We start from the raw sequence: 24,532 nt of genomic DNA, 5'->3' as shown, positions 1-24,532 counted from the left end.
TGGAATTTCCTTCATTTATTCAAATGCAATTCGACTTTATCCGAATTTGATCGAATTAAATCGGACCGGATTAAAAAGTATTGAATCGGCATTCAAATTAAAATTTAGTCTATTTGAAATTCTGATTATGGAAGATGATTATATTCTTTCTATTCTATTCTTTTCTATTCTGATCTATTATATTCCTTTATTTTCTATATCAGCGGTTCTCAACCTGGGGGTCGAACGACCATTTCCCAGGGGTCGCCTAAGACCATCGGAAAACACATATTTCCGATGGTCTTAGGAACCGAGACACCGCTGCTGTCTCCGGCGATGTGTGGGCGGGATGATATGCTGCCCCTGTCACCGCCTCCTCGCTGCTGATTGGCCACCGGAACTGTAGCTCAGGAGAGGCACACAGGCGGCCAATCACCGGCGAGAAGGTGGAGCTTGGAGAGGAGGAGCCGAGCGGCAGCGCGCGGAGATCGAAGAAGATCGAGGGAGCTGCAGGAACGAGTGAAGAGAGAGGCCAGAGAAGGAAGACAGCTGACAGGTAAGTGCAAATTTTGCTGCTGCAGCCAAGTATGCAGATTGTAGATGGGAGAGGGAGAGAGCGAGCCCAGGCTGGAGCAGGAGTCAGCAAGGTAAGTATCATTGGTGTCAGTGGGAGGGATAGTGCTCCATCATTTGTGTCACTAATACCAACAATGGGGCACTATTCCTCCCCCCACTGACACCAACGATGAGGCACTATTCCTCCCCCCCACTGACACCAACGATGGGGCACTATTCCTCCCCCCACTGACACCAACGATGGGGCACTATTCCTCCCCCCACTGACACCAACGATGGGGCACTATTCCTCCCCCCACTGACACCAACGATGGGGCACTATTCCTCCCCCCACTGACACCAACGATGGGGCACTATTCCTCCCCCCACTGACACCAACGATGGGGCACTATTCCTCCCCCCACTGACACCAACGATGGGGCACTATTCCTCCCCCCACTGACACCAACGATGAGGCACTATTCCTCCCCCCACTGACACCAACGATGAGACGCTATTCCTCCCCCCACTGACACCAACGATGAGGCACTATTCCTCCCCCCACTGACACCAACGATGGGGCACTATTCCTCCCCCCACTGACACCAACGATGAGGCACTATTCCTCCCCCCACTGACACCAACGATGCGGCACTATTCCTCCCACTGACACCCACAATGAGGCACTATTCCTCCCACTGACACCAATGATGGGGCACTATTCCTCCCACTGATACCAATGATGGGGCACTATTCCTCCCGCTGACACCAATGATGGGGCACTATTCCTCCCGCTGACACCAATGATGGGGCACTATTCCTCCCACTGACACCAATGATGGGGCACTATTCCTCCCACTGACACCAATGATGGGGCACTATTCCTCCCACTGACACCAATGATGGGGCACTATTCCTCCCACTGACACCAATGATGGGGCACCATTCCTCCCACTGACACCAATGATGGGGCACTATTCCTCCCACTGATACCAATGATGGGGCACTACTCCTCCCACTGACACCAATGATGGGGCACTATTCTTCCCACTGACACCAATGATGGGGCACTATTCCTCCCACTGACACCAATGATGGGGCACTATTCCTCCCACTGATACCAATGATGGGGTACTATTCCTCCCACTCATACCAATGATGGGACACTATTCCTCCCACTGACACCAATGATGGGGTACTATTCCTCCCACTGACACCAATGATGGGGCACTATTCCTCCCACTGACACCAATGATGGGGCACTATTCCTCCCACTGACACCAATGATGGGACACTATTCCTCCCACTGATACCAATGATGGGGCACTATTCCTCCCACTGACACCAGTGACATGGCACTATTCCTCCCACTGCAAAATTACAGTTATGAAGTAGCAACGAAAATAATTTTATGGTTGGGGGTCACCACAACATGAGGAACTGTATTAAGGGGTCGCGGCATTAGAAAGGTTGAGAACCACTGTTCTATATGATGTTATTTTATATTGTATTCTTTTCTATTCTTTTATTTTCTATTTTCTTCTGCTCTGCTTTACTTTATTCTTTTCTATTCTATTCTTTTCTAATATAATCCTTTATTTTCTATTCTATTTTATTCTATTCTATTTTCTATTCTATTCTGCTCTGTTTTACTCTATGCTTTTTTTCTGTTCTGTTCTATTCTATTTTCTATTCCATTCTAATCTATTATATTACTTTATTTTCTACATTATTTTATTCTATGATTTTTTTTTTATTCTATTCTATTATTTTATTTTATATTGTATTCTTTTCTATTTTATTCCTTTGTTTTCTAGTCTATTCTGCTTAGCTTTACTCTATTCTTTCATATTCTATTATTTTTTTTAAATTCTGATTCTTTATTTTCTATTCTATTTTATTCTATTCTACTTTCTATTCTTTTCTGCTCTGTTTTACTCTATTCTTTTCTATTCTTTTTTCTATTCTATACTATTCCTTTATTTTCTACATTATTTTATTATTTTATTTTCTACAATTTTATTTTATTTTATATTGTATTATTTTCTGTTCTATTCTTTTATCTTCTATTCTATTCTTTTCTGCTTTACTCCATTCTATTCTATTCTTTTCTATTCTATTTTTTCTATTTTATGCCTTTATTTTCTATTCTATTTTATTCTATTCTATTTTGTACTCAATTCTGCTCTGTTTTACTCTATTCTTTTCTATTCTATTCTTTTTTTTAATCTGCTTTACTCTATTCTTTTATATTCGATTATTAAATTTTTTTCTATTCTGATCCTTAATTTTCTATTCTATTTTATTCTATTCTATTTTGTATTTATCTATTTTTTCTGCTTTGTTTTACTCTATACTATACTTTTCTTTTCTTTTCTGTTCTTTTTTATTCTATTTTCTATTCTATTCCTTTATTTTCTATATTATTTTATTCTATTCTCTTATTTTCTATTATTTTTTTTATTGTATATTTTATTCTTTTCTATTCTATTATTATATCTTCTATTTCATTCTGCTCTGTTTTACTCTATTCTTTTGTATTCTATTCCTTTTAAATCTATTATATTCCTTTATTTTCTATTCTATTTTATTCTATTCTTGTTTTTGTTTTAGTTTTGAATTCTTTAGAATTTCTGACATAATTTCACTTTTATTATTTTGTATTCATTTATTACTATTGTAATATCTTTGAATAGTGCAAAATTTGTCAGAATTTTGATTCGGAACAAAACGAGCGGCACGTTTATTTAGTTCCACACCCCCACCCAGTACTGCCCCTTTAAGAGAATAAAGAACCATTCATTGTATTAATTGTAACTTGTATACCATCAACAATAGTCCTCCCCATCAACAACAGACCTCCACCAGCAACAATTGATCTCCCAGCAGCCAGTAACAATAGATCTGTCCCTCAACAGTAGATCCTTCCCAGCAACATAAGACCCCCCAGCAACAATAGATCCGCCACCAGAAACAAGTGATCTCCCAGCAGCCAAAGACCTCTCCCTCAACAGTAGATCCCACCTAGCAACATAAGAGCCCCCCCCAGCAACAATAGATCCACCACCAGCAACAATTGATCTCCCAGCAGCCATCAGCAAAAGACCTCTCCTTCAACAGCAGATCCCTCCCAACAACATAAGACCCCCCCCCCATCAACAATAGATCCCCCACCAGCAACACTACACCTCCCCAGCAACAATAGACCTGTCCCCGCAACACTAGATCCCACCCAGTGACAGTAGATCCCCCAGCACACCCCACCACCCCTTGCCATTACACACACTGAGTGCCGGAGGTGCCAGAACTGCGTTCCTGCTGAATAAAAGCCCAGCTGTAAACCCTTCCATATCCCGAGCGAAGTGACCGGCCTCAGGTGATACGCACTATAGAGGGATGTGCTTTGTTCATATATCATGTCCGAGGGTTACAACCACTTTAACTACTTCCCGTCCAGCCCATGTATATAAACATCCAGAAAAGAGTAGTGCGCGCTCCCTGGGAGTGCGCGGCACTGCGATGTGCGAGGTCCAGGTCATGTGCCAATCATGTGATCACCGATTGGCCAATCAGTGATCACATGAATAGTAGTAAGCAAGATGTCACTTCTGATATCATTGCTTACTACGTGTGAAATCTGTGAATGATCACAGAGGTCACATGGTACAGGGCCATTCACAACAGCCTTGTACCATGTGACAAGCTGTGACCAATCACAGCTCTCACAGTATTTCTCAATGGCTGCAAGAATGCAGACAGAGAGGAGGAGAAATGATTCCTCTTACAGACTTTAAGGGTATAAAAGTGATCAGTGTAAAAAAAAAAAAAATAATCTTCATCACCCCCACAAGTAGTACAGTGTCACCATGGTGACCCCACACTGCTAGGGTGACAGTATGTTTAAAAATAAATTAATAATAATAATATAAAGAAGTAAAATGTAAAAAATCTTTTTGAAAAATTATAATTTTTGGTTATAAACTAATTTGGGTTTTTTTTGTTACTAAAAAGATAACGGAATACATTTTGGCTGAGATTTATGATGAAATATTATTTATTTGCAAAATTTTATAAGAAAAACTTTTTTTCAAAATTTTGGACTTTTTCATTTATATAGCAAAAAAATAAAAATCCCAGCGGTGAATAAATACCACCAAAATAAAGCTTTATCTGTCCCAAAAAATGCTAAAAAAATTCATATTGTTGCATGACCGCACAATTGTCATTCAAAGTGTGATAGCGCTGAAAGCTGAAAATTGGCCTGGACTGGAAGGGGGGGAAAGTGTCCGGACTGGAAGGGGGGTGAAAGTGTCCGGACTGGAAGGGGATGAAAGTGTCCGGACTGGAAGGGGGGGAAAGTGTCCGGACTGGAAGGGGGGGAAAGTGTCCGGACTGGAAGGGGGGGAAAGTGTCCGGACTGGAAGGGGGTGAAAGTGTCCGGACTGGAAGGGGGTGAAAGTGTCCGGACTGGAAGGGGGGGAAAGTGTCCGGACTGGAAGGGGGTGAAAGTGTCCGGACTGGAAGGGGGTGAAAGTGTCCGGACTGGAAGGGGGGGAAAGTGTCCGGACTGGAAGGGGGGGGGGGGAAGTGTCCGGACTGGAAGGGGGGGAAAGTGTCCGGACTGGAAGGGGGGGAAAGTGTCCGGACTGGAAGGGAGTGAAAGTGTCCGGACTGGAAGGGAGTGAAAGTGTCCGGACTGGAAGGGGGGGAAAGTGTCTGGACTGGAAGGGGGGGGGGGAAGTGTCCGGACTGGAAGGGGGTGAAAGTGTCCGGACTGGAAGGGAGTGAAAGTGTCCGGACTGGAAGGGGGGGGGGAAGTGTCCGGACTGGAAGGGGGGGAAAGTGTCCGGACTGGAAGGGGGGAAAGTGTCCGGACTGGAAGGGGGGGAAAGTGTCCGGACTGGAAGGGGGTGAAAGTGTCCGGACTGAAAGGGGGGGAAAGTGTCCGGACTGGAAGGGGGGGAAAGCGTCCGGACTGGAAGCGGGAAAAGCGTCCGGACTGGAAGGGGGGGGGAAGTGTCCGGACTGGAAGGGGGGTGAAAATGTACGGACTGGAATGGGGGGGGAGTGTCCGGACTGGAAGGGGGGGAAGTGTCCAGACTGGAAGGGGGTTAAAGTGTCTGGACTGGAAGGGGGGGAAAGCGTCCGGACTGGAAGGGGGGGAAAGTGTCTGGACTGGAAGGGGTGAAAGTGTAAAGACCGGAAGTGGCAAGGGAGATCCAAGACATTATGTGGTGTAGTGACAGAGCTACTTGTCCTTTATCGGGGGGGGGTAAAATCAAATGTTATTAAGCTATTTTCTCTCCAGGTCGAATGTTCTTCAGGAAAACACATATGGCCACAAACTGGAGCAGACAATCAAAGGAAATATTTATTTCCTATGAACATCAGCTCCATCTAGTGGCCATAATGTTGTATTTTCCTGATTCACTCTCTTCTGTATGAAAGAAGAACATAAAACCTGGAGAGAAAAAAAGCCTAATAGCATCCGATTTCCCCCCATTTGTACATGCAGTTTCACAGAACGATTAGCTCTGCATTTCTTTTTCTTTTTTTTTTATTATAAATACTCCAGGTCACTAAGCAATTTTAGCAATTTTAGCACGTTGCCATTTCAAAATGTATTTTTCATTGCTTTAAATCTGCCGCATTCACTAGACTTCCTGTTACAGGGTGACAACACCCTATCCCTGTCTCCTTACTGGGCACCTGCGTTGTCACCCTGCCACATGGGCTTCCATTGGGACTACAGGAAGTCCTTCCAGCAGTAGACATGTGTTGTTCCTTTCGTTCCGAAATTGAAATTTAGGCAAAATATTTGTTATTTGAAAATTCGGATGTATCCCAGTTTCCGAATTGCAATAGTAACCAATTCAAATGAATAAGAAATAAGGATGCAAAATTATGTCCGAAATAGAATAGAAAATAAAATAATGAAATATAATACAGTAGAAAAAAAGGAATAGAATAGACTTTTTTTTTATAGATTTGAATAGAATAGATTATAAGAGTTTTCCAAAATTCAAATTTTGAAAAGAACAAATTAGAATAAAACAGAATAGAATAGAAAATAAAGGAATAGAATATATCTCTTTTTTTCATTATCTCCTTCCTTCCCCCTTTATAGTTATCTAAATGTGTGTATTTGTAATTCTATATTGTACATTTTTACTGGAAAATTTTAAGAAATATATAAAAATATATATATATATAGAAAAGAATAGCGTAAAACAAAACAGAATAGAATAAAAATAAAAGAATAGAATAAAATATAAAATAACAGAATAGAATAAAATAGAAAATAGAGGAATAGAATAAAAAAGAATAGAATAGAAAAAGAGTAGACTAAAAGAATATAAAATAAAGGGAAATAATAGAATAGCATAGTATAGAAAAAGAATGGAACAGAACAGAAAGAATATAGCCGTCTTCCAAAAATCAAATTTTTGAAAAGAATAGAATAAAACAGAATAGAAAATAAAGAAAAAGAATAGAATAAAATAGAGTAGAATAGAAAAAGAATAGTGTAGAATAAACAGAATATAAAATAAAGGGGCAGAATAGAATAGCATAGTATAGAAAAAGAACAGAATAGAACAGAAAGAATAAAGCCATCTTCCAAAAATCTAATTTTGAAAATAGAATAAAACAGAATAGAAAATAAAGAAAAAGAACAGAATAAAATAGAATATAAAATTAAGGGATAGAATACAGAAAAGGAATAGAGTAGAACAGAACAGAATAAAATAGAAAGAATATAGCCGTCTTCCAAAAATCTAATTTTGTAAAGAATAGAATGAAACAGAATAGAAAATAAAAGAATATAATGAATAACAGAATATAATCCTAGAAAACAAAGGAATAGAATAGAACACAATATCGCCATTTTCCGGAATTCACATTTTGAATAGAATAGAACCAGCTATTCTTCACAATGAGTTTGGATCGATTCGAATCGAATTGAGTCTATTGGAAACATCTGAATCCGGCCACAAACAAATAAATGAAGCGAATTTCGTTACAAGTTCAACAAAACAAAAAGTTTACAAATCGATCTGAAATGAAGCCAATGTCTCGCTGTGTGTAGTGCAGGAAATCCTCGGCGTGGAGCGCTCAGAGATGCTCAGAAATCAATCAGCACAACAGAAATGACGGATCAGACTACATTGTTATCATTTGGAAGTCGATGATGGAAGTTGTCACATCAACACAGAGATCATTTTTCGCAACCTTCAAGGAGATGTTTGGCATTCCACCAAAGAGGTCTATGCTGGTCCCCCTCCCCCCCCCCCCCCAGGAGGTGTCAGTCAGGGTGTCAGTGAGGAAACAATGAGGGGAGGGGCTCTGGTAGAACAAGTTCCAGATAACAGTATCTGTCAGAGATGATTGTTCTGCTGTCACAAATCAGCTGTCCCACCTGCTGAACCCCCCCAGGTCCTGATTCCTCTATATAGATCTCTATATCACTAGAGGGGTCACCGGCAGGAGGAAGGAGGTCCTGATTCCTCTATATAGATCTCTATATCACTAGAGGGGTCACCGGCAGGAGGAAGGAGGTCCTGATTCCTCTATATAGATCCTATCACTAGAGGGGTCACCGGCAGGAGGAAGGAGGTCCCGATTCCTCTATATAGATCTTTATATCACTAGAGGGGTCACCGGCAGGAGGAAGGAGGTCCTGATTCCTCTATATAGATCTCTATATCACTAGAGGGGTCACCGGCAGGAGGAAGGAGGTCCTGATTCCTCTATATAGATCCTATCACTAGAGGGGTCACCGGCAGGAGGAAGGAGGTCCTGATTCCTCTATATAGATCTATCACTAGAGGGGTCACCGGCAGGAGGAAGGAGGTCCTGATTCCTCTATATAGATCTATCACTAGAGGGGTCACCGGCAGAAGGAAGGAGGTCCTGATTCCTCTATATAGATCCTATCACTAGAGGGGTCACCGGCAGGGGGAAGGAGGTCCTGATTCCTCTATATAGATCCTATCACTAGAGGGGTCACTGGCAGGAGGAAGGGGGTCCTGATTCCTCTATATAGATCTATCACTAGAGGGGTCACCGGCAGGAGGAAGGAGGTCCTGATTCCTCTATATAGATCTATCACTAGAGGGGTCACCGGCAGAAGGAAGGAGGTCCTGATTCCTCTATATAGATCCTATCACTAGAGGGGTCACCGGCAGGGGGAAGGAGGTCCTGATTCCTCTATATAGATCCTATCACTAGAGGGGTCACTGGCAGGAGGAAGGGGGTCCTGATTCCTCTATATAGATCTATCACTAGAGGGGTCACCGGCGGGAGGAAGGAGGTCCTGATTCCTCTATATAGATCCTATCACTAGAGGGGTCACCGGCAGGAGGAAGGAGGTCCTGATTCCTCTATATAGATCCTATCACTAGAGGGGTCACCGGCAGGAGGAAGGAGGTCCTGATTCCTCTGTATAGATCACTAGAGGGGTCACCGGCAGGAGGAAGGAGGTCCTGATTCCTCTATATGGATCTTTATATCCCTAGAGGGGTCACCGGCAGGAGGAAGGAGGTCCTGATTCCTCTATACAGATCCTATCACTAGAGGGGTCACCGGCGGGAGGAAGGAGGTCCTGATTCCTCTGTATAGATCACTAGAGGGGTCACCAGCAGGAGGAAGGAGGTCCTGATTCCTCTGTATAGATCACTAGAGGGGTCACCGGCGGGAGGAAGGAGGTCCTGATTCCTCTACATTACCAATATTCAGCCATTCACAGTGTCCTCCATTGGGATGAGGCAGCTTTCGGTGACCCCGCATCGTCCGCTATCAAAGTCCAGATGACATCAGTGTCACCCGTGGGCGGAGCTCCATGTCCTGCTGGTCACACGCCGGTCGTTGCCCCCTTGGGACTGGACGACACCTTGTAGCAGATCGATTTTCTGGTGGGAAATTCTGCATGTTACGACATTTTCACATACAGAATGGAGATATGACACCCTGCCACCATACAATAGAGAGGTGACACCGTCACCGGCGCCTGCACTGTTTACTGCACACCAATCATTAACCAGCCGGGGGCCACAGACAGACACTGACACAGAGTGCACAGGGACCCGCACCCCTCCGGTCGTCATGGGAGATTTCCATACGTTCTGCTCTGAACCGTTCCTCCAGAAGAGGAAATATTGCAGCAGAAGATGATTTGCAGAGATTTTTGGTGACATTTTTGATAATTTTCATTAAAAAAAGTTACATTTTTACAAATTTTATTTTCCATTATGTCCCATGGAGGACATTTCCTGCAAGTGTGATTTTTTTTTTATTATTCTTTTGCCCTGTGAGCGGGAACTTTTAGTAAAAGGGAGGATTTGTCTGGAAAAAGGTTGTGAGGCTCCGCCCCCCAGATTCCTATTGCACAGCAGGGACACCTATCCTAAATGAAAGGCCAATAGGAAGGTGCGGAAGGGGTGGTCCAGCTTTGCATCTGGCCTATCAGAGCCTCCCCGGGATTCAGGGTGTGACGGGAGTGACTTTTGGGGGTGGTGGGACCCCTGTCTCAGCTCCTCATGTTCCTCTTATGTGCAGGGGCGGACTGACAACTCATGGGGCCCCCGGGCATTAGAGGATCATGGGAAGAAGAACTGCCCGCACAGAACTGTGTACATGTCCCTGAGGAAGCCACCATGTTCAAGGAAGAAGCACACCACACAGAAATTTGTACCCACCCCCGAGGGATCTACCATGTTCAAGGGAGACATGGTCAAGTACAGAATTGTGTACACGCCCCCAAGGGATCAGCATGTTCGTACAGACCCACCCCTGCATATAACTGTGTACATGCCCTGAGGGATCCCACCATGTTCAGGATAACCACCCTGTACAATGCTGTGTACCCACCCCTGAGGGCAGGGGCGGACTGACAACTCATGGGGCCCCCGGGCAATAGGGGATCATGGGGCCCCTGTGTCCTGGCCCAAGCTCAAAAAAGCCTATGAAAAAGGTACCAGGGGCATCTCATGGGGCCCCCTACTGACCCCGGGCCCTCAGACAGTGCCATAGTTTCCAAATGGTCAGTCTGCCTGCATATGTGTAACTCACACTGTGCCTGTTAGGGGTACAGGGTGGTCTGTCCTGATATGGTGTAGACATGTATAGGTGGGGTGGGGGGTTGTCCATTGTTCATTGTTCTCTGCCATGCGGCTGCATCCCATTGTTCTAGCAAACTATTATGGGATGTAATGTTTGTGTATTGGTGTGGGGGTTGGTCATTGTTCACTGCCATGTGCTGCATCCCATTGTTCTGTGTCTTGGTTTGGTGGGGGGTGTTTCCTGCAGCCCTTCCCCCTGATGGGACAGCCTGCTGATGTGTTTCCTGTTCCTGGTTGTATTGCCCCGCCCCGTGTATATATCTTGTGTTTGTGTTACAATAAAGCAGTTGACTTCCTGTCTTAGGAAGAGTCTGGTGCTGTCTGTTTCCTGTATGGTCAGCGGTGGGGTCCGTGGATGGTGTTCAGACAGGGAAGCGGGAGTATAACGGTGATACCCTAGCGCAGTCGAGGTCCGGTTCCGTTACACAGGGCGTGTTGGGGAAACTATCCAAAGAAGGAGCAGGCAGGATTGGTTGGCTGAATATTATATCCCACAGCAGCTTTGTAGAGCTCTACAGGGACAGGTACACTTTTAGAAGCAAGAGGACATACATGACACCATTGGCAAGAGTGCTAAAGATCCTCTGAGGAGGAAGCAGCTGCTGCCCCATCACTTTATTTATTTTATTTATTTATTTCACGTACTTCTATAGCGCCGTCAATTTACGCAGCCCTTTACATATATATTATACATACACATTAGTCCCCGCCCCCGAGGAGCGTACAATCTAAGGTCCCTAACTCACATTCATACATACACACACTAGGGACAATTTAGACAGGATGCAATTCACCTACCAGCATGTCTTTGGAGTGTGGAAGAAAACCGGAGTACCCGGAGGAAACCCACGCAGGCACAGGGAGAACATGCAAACTCCAGGCAGGTGGTGCTGTGGTTGGGATTCGAACCAACGACCCGAGTACTGCCAGGGCAGAAATGCTAACCACTTTAGTCACATTGCCCACACGGCTGTGGTAGCTTCTACTTTTCTATCTTCACAGCTTCCTCTCAATAAAAGAAAAGTGATATCCGTTCTAGGAATGGTGAATGCTGACACCACAGACAGTCTGAAATTGAATTTAGTCCAGGGAGTCCATCACGGTACCGGTGTCAGGTACACGATCGGTGGACACGGTCGGCCCACTGAAGGTGGAACAAGGCGTACCGAGGGATGGGAGGAACGCGAGTGCCGGAAGGGGTTGATAGGAATGCTTGCAGAAGGCCATGTGGTCCCAGGCAGGCTGGCAGAACATTGGGTCAGGAACTGTAACTGTCCAGCTGCAGTTAAAGGGGAACTCCACCTGGGCTGCAGGTTCATTATACAAGGCTTGCAAGGAGTCCCAGCAGACTAGAGACAGGAATACACTGTGGCAAGGTGGTGGTGGTGCAGACGACAGCCAGGTAGGCACTTGAACCGGACGTGGGAACAGAAGCATGGTCACAGGAATAGACAAGGTCAGCAGTAGGTGGGCAACGAGGTACAGAATCATAAGGCAGAGACATGGTCAAGAACAGAGCCAGGGTCAAGAACAGAGCCAGGGCCAAAAACAGAGCTGGGGTCAGGAACACATCGGGAAACAGGAACACAGCCGGGGTCAGGAACACAGCGGGGGTCAGAAACAGAGCTGGGGTCAGGAAAAGAGCTGGGGTCAGGAATAGAGCAGGGCCAGGAACAAAGCTGGGGTCAGGAACAGAGAGGGGTCAGGAACAAAGCCGGGGTCAAGAAACAGAGCCGGGGTCAGGAACAGAGCCGGGGTCAGGAACAGAGAGGGGTCAGGAACAAAGCCGGGGTCAAGTAACAGAGCCGGGGTCAGGAACAGAGCCGGGGTCACGAACAGAGCTGGGGTCAGGAATAGAGCGGGGGTCAAGTAACAGAGCGGGAGTCAGGAACAGAGCCAGGGTCAGGAACAGAGCGGGGACCAGGAACAGAGCTGGGGTCAGGAACAGGGTGGGTATCAGGAACAGAGCCGGGGTCAGGAACAGAGCCGGGGGCGCGAACAGAGCCGGGGACAAGAACAGAGCCGGGGACAAGAACAGAGCCGGGGTCAGGAACAGAGAAGTGGCCAGGAACACAGTTGGGGTCAGGAATAGAGAAGTGGTCAGGAACAGAGCCGGGAACCGGAACAGAGCCGGGGTCAGGAAATTAAACGGGGTCAGGAGCAGAGCAGGTTCAGGAACAGAGCTTGGGTCAATAACAGAGTAGGGGTCAGGAACAGAGCTTGGGTCAGGAAGAGAGATGTGGTCAGGAACAGAGCCGGGGTCAGGAACAGAGCTGGGGTCAGGAAGAGAGATGTGGTCAGGAACAGAGCCGGGGTCAGGAACAGAGCTGGGGTCAGGAAGAGAGATGTGGTCAGGAACAGAGCCGGGGTCAGGAACAGAGCTGGGGTCAGGAAGAGAGATGTGGTCAGGAACAGAGCCGGGGTCAGGAACAGAGAGGGGTCAGGAACAGAGCTGGGGTCAGGAACAGAGCCGGGGTGAGGAACAGAGCCGGGGTGAGGAACAGAGCGGGGGTCAGAAACAGAGCTGGGGTCAGGAACAGAACCGGGGACAGAAACAGAGCCGGGGTCAGGAACAGAGCGGGGGTCAGAAACAGAGCCGGGGTCAGGAACAGAGTGGGAGTCAGGAACAGAGCCGGGGTCAGGAACAGAGCCGGGGTCAGGAACAGAGTGGGGGTCAGGAACAGAGTGGGGGTCAGGAACAGAGCCGGGGTCAGGAACAGAGCGGGGGTCAAGAACAGAGCCGGGGTCAGGAACAGAGCGGGGGTCAGAAACAGAGCCGGGGTCAGGAACAGAGCGGGAGTCAGGAACAGAGCCGGGGTCAGGAACAGAGCAGGGGTCAGGAACAGAGCCGGGGTCAGGAACAGAGCCGGGGTCAGGAACAGAGTCGGGCCAGGAACAGAGCTGGGGTCAGGAAGAGAGATGTGGTCAGGAACAGAGCCGGGGTCAGGAACAGAGCCGGGGTCAGGAACAGAGTCGGGCCAGGAACAGAGCTGGGGTCAGGAAGAGAGATGTGGTCAGGAACAGAGCCGGGGTCAGGAACAGAGTGGGGGTCAGGAACAGAGCGGGGATCAGGAAGAGAGATGTGGTCAGGAACAGAGCTGGGGTCAGGAACAGAGCGGGAGTCAGGAACAGAGCCGGGGTCAGGAACAGAGCCGGGGTCAGGAACAGAGCAGGGGTCAGGAACAGAGCGGGGATCAGGAACAGAGCGGGGATCAGGAAGAGAGATGGGGTCAGGAACAGAGCTGGGGTCAGGAACAGAGCCGGGGTCAGGAACAGAGCCGGGGTCAGGAACAGAGCCGGGGTCAGGAACAGAGCGGGGATCAGGAAGAGAGATGTGGTCAGGAACAGAGCTGGGGTCAGAAACAGAACCAGGAACTAGGCTCTGTATTTGTAATGCCAAATTGTTCAAGTAAGGCGTTAAGACTTCATCATGCAGGTCTGAGGTGACTAAAGGGGTGTATGACAGTATCTGGTACCACACGTGGTCTACAGTCGTGGTCGGTGGGCCACATTGGGGTATGAAGACAGCACTACAAGAGGCGGAGAACAGCAAGCGGTTTTCAAGGGTAACAAGCAGCCTGTGGTGAAGCATGTACCTGTGACAGGTCCTCTTGCAGCGGGTAAGTAGTTGTTGGTACTGCGTCCCCTAGCGGTCCATCTCCCACAGTCATGGCAGCAGATCAGCACCGCAGAGGTCCCCGGCCGGTGCACTAGGTACGGAAGAGGAAGGGTTCATGCAGAGCATGCATGGAGTCCATACTAGGCACTCGGTGGGGCCCTCGTTCCATTACTGGGAATGGGACAGGTGAAGTGGTCATTGGCTTGGCGTGTCCCTCATATGTGGTCAGCGACAGTGAAGGTGCCCAGTGACCCCGGGATGGAGAGACATAAGTGGAGTCCTCACTAGGCACTCGGTGGGGCCCTCGTTCCATTACTGGGAGTGGGACAGGTGAAGTGGTCATTGGTTTGGCGTGTCCCTCATATGTGATCAGCGACAGCGAAGGTGCACAGTGACCCCGGGATGGAGCGAGATAAGTGGAGTCCTCACCAGGCACTCGGTGGGGCCCTCGTTCCATTACTGGGAGTGGGACAGGTGGAGTGGTCATTGGTTTGGCGTGTCCCTCATATGTGATCAGGGACAGCGAAGGTGCACAGTGACCCCGGGATGGAGAGAGATAAGTGGAGTCCATACTAGGCACTCGGTGGGGCCCCCGTTCCGTTACTGGGAGTGGGACAGGTGGAGTGGTCATTGGTTTGGCGTGTCCCTCATATGTGATCAGCGACAGCGAAGGTGCACAGTGACCCCGGGATGGAGAGAGATAAGTGGAGTCCAGTTGATTGTTGACGTGTGCGCAGTGTATGGCCATCTCTACGTCACGGTTGAGGTACCTTCCAATGTGGCCTCCTCCAGGTCACGGGGCATCGATGAGTACGGCACAAGCAAAGGTCCCCCAGAGTGACTCCAGACTAGGTGCCCCGTGTAGCCCAGAAGAACCCACACTGGGGTAGGCCTCCTAAGTTGCCCATTCTTGGTGCCCAATGATTGAGGGAACATGGTGGAAGTCCCACCTACCTACCTACACTGGCATGGGGTTCAATGAAGCTCAGTTTTCGCAGGAACCTGTCATGGTAACAGCCAATAACAGGAAGACGGCTCATCTGATAGGCTGCTGGGAAGGACGCGTCAAGAAAACTTGGCTGTGTGACCAAGGGGGATCCTTCAGGGTGGGGGAGGGATAGAGCAGGGCGGAGTCAATGGATAAGGTAGATAGGAAGGGGGGGGGCATCATGGAAAGGCAGGGAAGACACGGAGCAGAGCCAAGGGGAGATTCGGCATCCAAACCAATGAAGGGCATTGTCTAGAGCACAGGTGACAAACACAAGGCCCATGGGCCGAATCCGGCCCTCCAGGCCATTTCTTGTGGCCCTTGCACCTCTCCTGCAGGTACCCCCTTGTCTCCGCCCCCACCTTGTCTCAAGACTCGGCAGCAGAGAGGAGAATAGAACTTCTCTGCCAAATCCTGCACCTCAGTGCAGCTGCAGCCCCCCCCCCCCTGGTCTCAGCATTCAGCACACTCTGGTAACTGACTCCACTCCTCCTCTAGTCCTCCTCCAGACCCTGCACTTTCTGCTTTCCAACTCCGCCCCCAAAGGGGGTGCACGGTGATGTTAGGTAGGGTGTGGGATTCTTGACATCTGATGTAATGGGGGGGGGGGTGCTCTGGACATCTGATGTAATGGGGGGTGCTGTGGACATCTGATGCAATGGGGGGGAGGTGCTCTGACATCAGATGTAATGGGGGGGGTGCTCTGGACATCAGATGTAATGGGGGGGGGGGGGGTGCTGTGGACATCAGATGTAATGGGGGGGTGCTGTGGACATCTGACGTAATATGGGGGGGGGGGTGCTCTGGACATCTGATGTAATATGGGGGGTGGGGTGCTCTGGACATCTGATGTAATGGGGGTGCTCTGGACACCTGATATAATGGGGGGGGTGCTCTGGACATCTGATGTAATGGGGAGGTTCTGTGGACATCTGATGTAATATGGGGGGGTGGCGTGCTCTGGACATCTGATGTAATATGGGGGGTGGGGTGCTGTGGACATCTGATGTAATGGGGGGGTGGGTGCTCTGGACATCTGATGTAATGGAGAGGTGGGGTGCTGTGGACATCTGATGTAATGGGGGGGTGGGGTGCTCTGGACATCTGATGTAATGGAGAGGTGGGTTGCTCTGGACATCTGATGTAATGGGGGGTGGGGTGCTGTGGACATCTGATGTAATGGGGGGGTGGGTTGCTCTGGACATCTGATGTAATGGGGGGGTGGGTTGCTCTGGACATCTGATGTAATGGGGGGGTGGGGTGCTGTGGACATCTGATGTAATGTCGGGTGGGGTGCTGTGGACATCTGATGTAATGGGGGGGGGGTGCTCTGGACATCTGATGTAATATGGGGGGGGGGGGTGCTCTGAAAATATCCTGTATTCATTTTGCCAGAAACGTTTGCTACATTCCTTCAGAAAACAGCAGAGATCCACCACCATGCTTCACAGTAGGGATGGTCTGCTTCTCTACATAGGCCTTGGTGAATCCTCTCCAGATCGCTCTGAATACATTTTGTTGCTTCTCTGGGTTCTGTTTGGCATATTGTAAGCGGTGTTTTTTGGGGGGTTTTTTGGCAACACCAAACTCTTCTGGGGGGGGGGGGCGGTAAACACACACACCCATATATAATATCTGGAGTAAATCGCCCGATTTCTTATTGTTTGCTGTCGTGAGGAATATTCTTTCAGCGCTGACAGGAAGATTCGCTGCTCTGGCCGGTTTTTATTGCGTCCAGCAATTCGCTGTATTTATAGTCGATGTCATATATCTGCTATCAGCCCGACACAGACGCAGGAAGTCATTGTAATCACACGGCAATCACCCGCACAGTCATGTATGGGGGGAGGGGGAGGAGCTACACATACAAGAACAGCCAATCATACATCTGCGTGATCAGGTAGATGGTGAGGAACTACAAGCACCAGCAAGACCTGACATTCTTACCCGTGACTCCTGTTCTGCAGATCCTGGACATCTGAGGGGTAATAAGACCATGACTGATCTACAAACAAATACACAGGAATTTACAGAGCAGCCTGTGAAATGTGTCCAGACCGGGGAACTCGGCACAGGGATGGTGGGAACCCCTCATAATGGGCACAGCCGGTGTACAGACCCGGGAACTCGGCACAGGGATGGTGGGAACCCCTCATAATGGGCACAGCGGGTGTACAGACCCGGGAACTCAGCACAGGGATGGTGGGAACCCCTCATAATGGGCACAGCGGGCGTACAGACCCGAGAACTCAGCACAGGGATGGTGGGAACCCCTCATAATGGGCACAGCGGGTGTACAGACCCGGGAACTCAGCACAGGGATGGTGGGAACCCCTCATAATGGGCACAGCGGGCATACAGACCCGAGAACTCGGTACAGGGATGGTGGAAACCCCTCATAATGGGCACAGCGGGTGTACAGACCCGGGAACTCGGCACAGGGATGGTGGGAACCCCTCATAATGGGCACAGCAGGCGTACAAACCCGGGAACTCAGCACAGGGATAGTGGGAACCCCTCATAATGGGCACAACGGATGTACAGACCCGGGAACTCAGCACAGGGATGGTGGGAACCCCTCATAATGGGCACAGCGGGCGTACAGACCCGGGAACTCAGCACAGGGATGGTGGGAACCCCTCATAATGGGCACAGCGGGTGTACAGACCTGGGAACTCAGCACAGGGATGGTGGGAACCCCTCATAATGGGCACAGCGGGCGTACAGACCCGAGAACTCAGCACAGGGATGGTGGGAACCCCTCATAATGGGCACAGCGGGCGTACAGACCCGGGAACTCGGCACAGGGATGGTGGGAACCCCTCATAATGGGCACAGCGGGCATACAGACCCGAGAACTCGGTACAGGGATGGTGGGAACCCCTCATAATGGGCACAGCGGGTGTACAGACCCGGGAACTCAGCACAGGGATGGTGGGAACCCCTCATAATGGGCACAGCAGGCGTACAGACCCGGGAACTCAGCACAGGGATGGTGGGAACCCCTCATAATGGGCACAACAGATGTACAGACCCGGGAACTCAGCACAGGGATGGTGGGAACCCCTCATAATGGGCACAGCGGAGGGTACAGAACTCAGGGGAGATCACTGATAGAGTACAGAAGAATTGTAGGAAACTATTTGCGGATTTCTCTCTCTAGTATCTTCTGGTAAAGCGATTTCTGCGACTGAACAATAAATGAATGAAGGAATCGTTCCCAATATACACATCTCAGCTCAGAGCCAACAATACAGCACGCGGGGAGGAGAGACATCAAAGTGACAACTCATCACACACCATTCTGTGCCACAGAGACTGGGGGTCCCAGGATTAACCTCCGAGCTGCTGGAAGCTTCTGATCCCCCCAGTGCAGACACGGACGGCGGAGGACAGACATCAAAGCTTCATCCGAAACACTGAATGCCTCAATTATCACCAAATACAGCGCGGCGGGATCTGGAATCATACGAGGGCGGAGCCAAGAGCCACAAATATCAGCCAAGGGCCACGGAATTCACACAATACTCCACCGACCCCACCAACTTCACATCCATCATGGATGACAATAATATGAGAATTAATATCACGGCTGATAAATGATACATCAATGATAATAATAATAACAATAATAATAATATGATAATAATAAATAAAACAATAAATAATAATAATACTACAATAAAAGATACCATATCTACAATACATAATATCACATCTATGTAATAATAATAATATGATAAATGATAATTACAATAATAGTAATAAAAATAATAATAATTATATTGATAATATTACTACGATAAATGATATCACATAAATAATAATAATAATCATTTAAAAAAAATAATATATTAATAATAATATAAATAATAATAATACTACGATACAGGATACCATATCTACAATAAATGATACCACATCAATGATGGTAATAATAATAATACAATAAATGATACCACTTTGGTGATGACTGATAAAAATAATAATATGATAATTAATATTATGTCTATGATTAATAATACCACATCCACGATAAAAGACACCACATTGATGATAAAAGTTATTTCTACAATAAATATTACATCCATGATAAATGATATCACATCCACGATAAATGATATCACATCCATGATAAATGATATGACATCCATGATAAATGATATGACATCCATGATAAATGATATTACATCCATGATAAATGATACCTCATCCATGATAAATGATATTACATCCATGATAAATGATACCTCATCCATGATAAATGATATTACATCCATGATAAATGATATCACATCCATGATAAATGATATCACATCCATGATAAATGATATGACATCCATGATAAATGATATCACATCCATGATAAATGATATCACATCCATGATAAATGATACCTCATCCATGATAAATGATACCTCATCCATGATAAATGATATTATATCCATGATAAATGATATCACATCCATGATAAATGATACCTCATCCATGATAAATGATATTACATCCATGATAAATGATACCTCATCCATGATAAATGATATGACATCCATGATAAATGATATTACATCCATGATAAATGATATCACATCCATGATAAATGATATTACATCCATGATAAATGATATCACATCCATGATAAATGATATCACATCCATGATAAATTATATCACATCCATGATAAATGTTATCACATCCATGATGAATGATGCTACATGTATGCTAAATGATACTGAATTAACAATAAACAATATGACATGTATGATAAATGATAGCACATGTATGATATATGATATCACCTTCACAATAAATTATATCACATCCATGATAAATGATACACATCACATGGTCACATGACACATACATGATAAATGATACACGTCACATGACACATCCATGATAAATGATACACATCACATGATCACATGACACATCCATGATAAATGATACACATCACATGATCACATGACACATCCATGATAAATGATACACATCACATGATCACATCCATGATAAATTATACACGTCACATGACACATCCATGATAAATGATACACATCACATGATCACATGACACATCCATGATAAATGATACACATCACATGACACATCCATGATAAATGATACACGTCACATGACACATCCATAATAAATGATACACATCACATGATCACATGACACATCCATGATAAATGATACACATCACATGATCACATGACACATCCATGATAAATGATACACATCACATGATCACATCCATGATAAATGATACACGTCACATGACACATCCATGATAAATGATACACATCACATGATCACATGACACATCCATGATAAATGATACACATCACATGACACATCCATGATAAATGATACACATCACATGATCACATGACACATCCATGATAAATGATACACGTCACATGACACATCCGTGATAAATGATACACGTCACATGACACATCCATGATAAATGATACACGTCACATGACACATCCATGATAAATAATTTGCCTGCAGCACGTCACATCTCATCCTTGGAAAGTCAGACCGCATCTATGATAAATGATGTCACATGATGAATGACAACATTAGCGGTCACATCGCTGCGATCAGAAATCACGCCGTTTGTTCAGCTGCGATATCTGAAGACTTTATTGCTACCTGTGAAGATTTTCAATGATTTCTTGCGATTTCCATTCTATTCTTTGTATGTGAAATCGCAACAAAGCTGCATAAAAAGTCACGCCAGGACTACTACAGGAAGACACCGACATTCACAGTCATTAGACGCGATCTCAGCTGCGATCTCAATTCACAAATCGCTGCGATATGAAGCAGAAATAAGTTTGATGTTCCTAAATTGTAGCAAAAAAAAGAGGAAGAAGGATCTCCCAATACAGAGGGGATGTTGCAGGGGGAACATTACAAACAAGAAGATGAAATCGAAGCAACTGACTGACTGCGACCCGGGGAAGGAAATCTTGACTTTGTGACACCAGAGATGTGAGAATTGGGGCCGAGTGACACCATGAGGCTGCTGATCGATGGAAGAGGTGATCGTGTAAACATTGAATTCGGTCAGAATTGCTGCTCACAGGACGATTGTTCTCCACTTTCATCAGAATTTTTTCTTCCTTAAGTGCCGGTCATACCGCTGCGATTTGGGAATTCAAATCACACCTAAAATCGCATCTAATGAATGTGAAGGTCGGCGTCTTTACACGCGTGATTTTTTGCAGCGCCATTTCTAAACTAGTTCTTGCCTTTTCTGCAGTTTTGTTGGGATTTCACAGACATAGAATAACACGGAAATCGCACCGCAAATTGCAAGAAATTGTTGAAAATCTTCACGAGTAGCAATAAAGTCTTCAGAAATTGCGCTGAAATCGCACGCAGATCGTGCTATTTTGAATCTCAGCGGGGTGACCGGTGACTTAATGCCACAAATCTGACATTTTCAGAAAAATTCCCCTCCCCCGCTGACTGTCACTGAAAAATGCTCTGATGCGTATGACAGATCAGAGGTGCTCCTACCACACATTGTACAATCCAATCAGATTAAAAGAAGCAATTTGGGTCTAAACCGATTTACATTCGATTGAATCTGGCAGGAAATACAAACGACATCCGATCACCGACACCAACACACAGACAGCGCAATTCACAGACAATCGGAGTTTTGTCACCAATAGGAAAAGGAAATGTTACATTTGGATTGTCTTCTATGTAAAGACATCAGAAATGATGAATGAGTGACAGGGAAGCACCGACCTGATCTATCAGTCTATCCTGGGGTCTATCCTGGGGTCTATCCTGGGGTCTATCCTGCGGTCTATCCCGGGGTCTATCCCGGGGTCCATCCTGGGGTCTATCCTGCAGTCTATCCTGCAGTCTATCCTGGGGTCTATCCTGCGGTCTATCCTGGGGGCCATCCTGGGGTCTATCCTGGGGTCTATCCTGGGGTCCATCCTGGGGTCCATCCTGTAGTCTATCCTGGGGTCTATCCTGCGGTCTATCCTGCGGTCTATCCTGGGGTCTGTCCTGGGGTCTATCCTGGGGTCTATCCTGGGGTCTATCCTGCGGTCTATCCTGGGGTCTGTCCTGGGGTCTATCCTGCGGTCTATCCTGGGGTCTATCCTGGGGTCTATCCTGGGGTCTATCCTGTAGTCTATCCTGGGGTCTATCCTGCGGTCTATCCTGGGGTCTGTCCTGGGGTCTATCCTGCGGTCTATCCTGGGGTCTATCCCGGGGTCTATCCTGGGGTCTATCCTGGGGTCTATCCTGCGGTCTATCCTGGGGTCCATCCTGGGGTCTATTCTGCGGTCTATCCTGCGGTCTGTCCTGGGGTCTATCCTGCGTTCTATCCTGGGGTCTATCCTGGGGTCCATCCTGGGGTCTATCCTGGGGTCTATCCTGGGGTCTATCCTGGGGTCCATCCTGGGGTCCATCCTGGGGTCTATCCTGCGGTCTATCCTGCGGTCTATCCTGCGGTCTATCCCAGGGTCTGTCCTGGGGTCTATCCTGGGGTCTATCCTGGGGTCCATCCTGGGGTCTATCCTGGGGTCTATCCTGGGGTCTATCCTGGGGTCCATCCTGGGGTCTATCCTGGGGTCCATCCTGGGGTCCATCCTGGGGTCTATCCTGCGGTCTATCCTGCGGTCTATCCTGGGGTCTATCCTGCGGTCTATCCTGGGGTCTATCCTGCGGTCTGTCCTGGGGTCTATCCTGCGGTCTATCCTGGGGTCTATCCTGCGGTCTATCCTGGGGTCTATCCTGCGGTCTATCCTGGGGTCTATCCTGCGGTCTGTCCTGGGGTCTATCCTGCGGTCTATCCTGGGGTCTCTCCTGGGGTCTCTCCTATCAGACACCTGCCCCCCCCCCCCAATAATCCACACATTACCTAGAACAGATCTGAGAACACAGACAGATACAATGTAACTACACACCCTGTGCTGAGATGCTGCATACCTACCTTGCACCAAGAGCTTGCAATCCATATCCCTACTGCCCCAGCTCAGCTCCTGGCTCACCTCTCAGCTGCAGCCTAGCCCCGCCTCCTGTGGGCTGGCCTTGGGAGGGGTATCAGGGCTGCTGGGCTGTGGTTGTCCCAGAAACACAACTGTCTTGTTTAAACAAAAACTGCAGCTTTGATCCTCATCGCAGCCTGACTGCCCCTTCCAGCCTCCCTCCCTCCAACCAACCACCTGTCTGCATGGCACAGCCAGGGTGAGGGGGGCGCTGCCAGAAGGCTCCAGCAGGGGGAGACTCCCTGCCCTGGGCTGTCCCTGTGTCCTCCCTGGAAGGTTCATGTCAGAGGTGGAGAGGAGAGAGGAGATGAGAGGAGAGGGGAAAGAGGAGGAGAAGAGAGGAGTGGAGGAAAAGAAGACAGGAGAGGATGAGAGAGGAGGAGAGAAAGAGAGGAGGAGAAGAGAAAAGGTGAGGAGGAAAAGAGGAGAGGGTAAGAGAGGAGGTGATAGAAGGAAAAGAGGAGAGGAGGACAAGGAGATGAGGAAAAGGGGAGAGGAGGAGAACAGAGAGGAGGAGAAGAGAGGAGAGAGGGAAAAGAGGAGAAGAGAGAGGTGGAGAGGAGAAAAAGAGGACAGGAGGAGAAGAGAAAGGAGGAGGGAGAAGAGAGGAGGTGATAGAAGGAAAAGAGGAGAGGAGGACAAGGAGATGAGGAAAAGGGGAGAGGAGGAGAACAAAGAGGAGGAGAAGAGAGGAGAGAGGGAAAAGAGGAGAAGAGAGAGGTGGAGAGGAGAAAAAGAGGACAGGAGGAGAAGAGAAAGGAGGAGGGAGAAGAGAGGAGAGAAGGAAAAGAAGAGAGGAGGAGAAGAGAAGAGGAGAGGAGGAGAAGAAAGGAGGAGAGATTGGAGAGAAAGAGAAGAGGTGGAGAGGAGGAGAAGGAGGAGAGGGGGAGAAGAAAGGAGGAGAGATTGGAGAGAGGGGGAGAGGAGGAAAAGGAGAAGAGGAGAGGAGGAGAAGAGAGAAGAGAAGAGGAGAGGAGGAGAAGATGGGAAGAGGAGGAGGAGAAGAGAGAAGGAGAAGAGGAGAGAAGGAGAAGAGGAGAGGAGGAGGAGAGAAGGAGAAGAGGAGAGGAGGAGAAGAGAGGAGGAGAGGAGGAGAAGGAGAAAAGAGAGGAGGAGAGGAGAGGAGAGGCAAGGATAGAAGGAAAAGAGGAGAGGAGGAGAAGGAGAGGAGGAGAAGGGGAGAGGAGGAGAAGAGAGGAGGAGAAGAGAGGAGAGGAGAAAAAGAGGACAGGAGGAGAAGAGA

At 47.5% G+C, this 24,532-nt stretch overlaps 1 protein-coding gene across 1 annotated transcript in view; it reads right to left on the bottom strand.

Moving 5' to 3' along the window:
* The window catches only part of LOC149449946 (myosin light chain kinase, smooth muscle-like), a gene marked incomplete at its 3' end in the record, with an annotated part of 381,689 nt that extends 358,306 nt beyond the window's left edge, over positions 1-23,383 (bottom strand). Inside the window, exon 1 of the mRNA XM_089692548.1 lies at positions 23,235-23,383. Within this exon, the coding sequence (XP_089548674.1) occupies positions 23,235-23,259 (25 nt within the window). The remainder of the gene's footprint in view (positions 1-23,234) is intronic.
* Positions 23,384-24,532: the final 1,149 nt, after the last annotated feature.

Source organism: Staurois parvus, unplaced genomic scaffold (genome assembly GCF_062004578.1).
Source record: "Staurois parvus isolate SC_StPar_1 unplaced genomic scaffold, SC_StPar_1.0 ptg000593l, whole genome shotgun sequence".
In the NCBI taxonomy this organism is placed as follows: domain Eukaryota; kingdom Metazoa; phylum Chordata; class Amphibia; order Anura; family Ranidae; genus Staurois; species Staurois parvus.
Note: the sequence above shows the minus strand (reverse complement) of the source record. Positions and strands in the feature narration are given on the sequence as shown.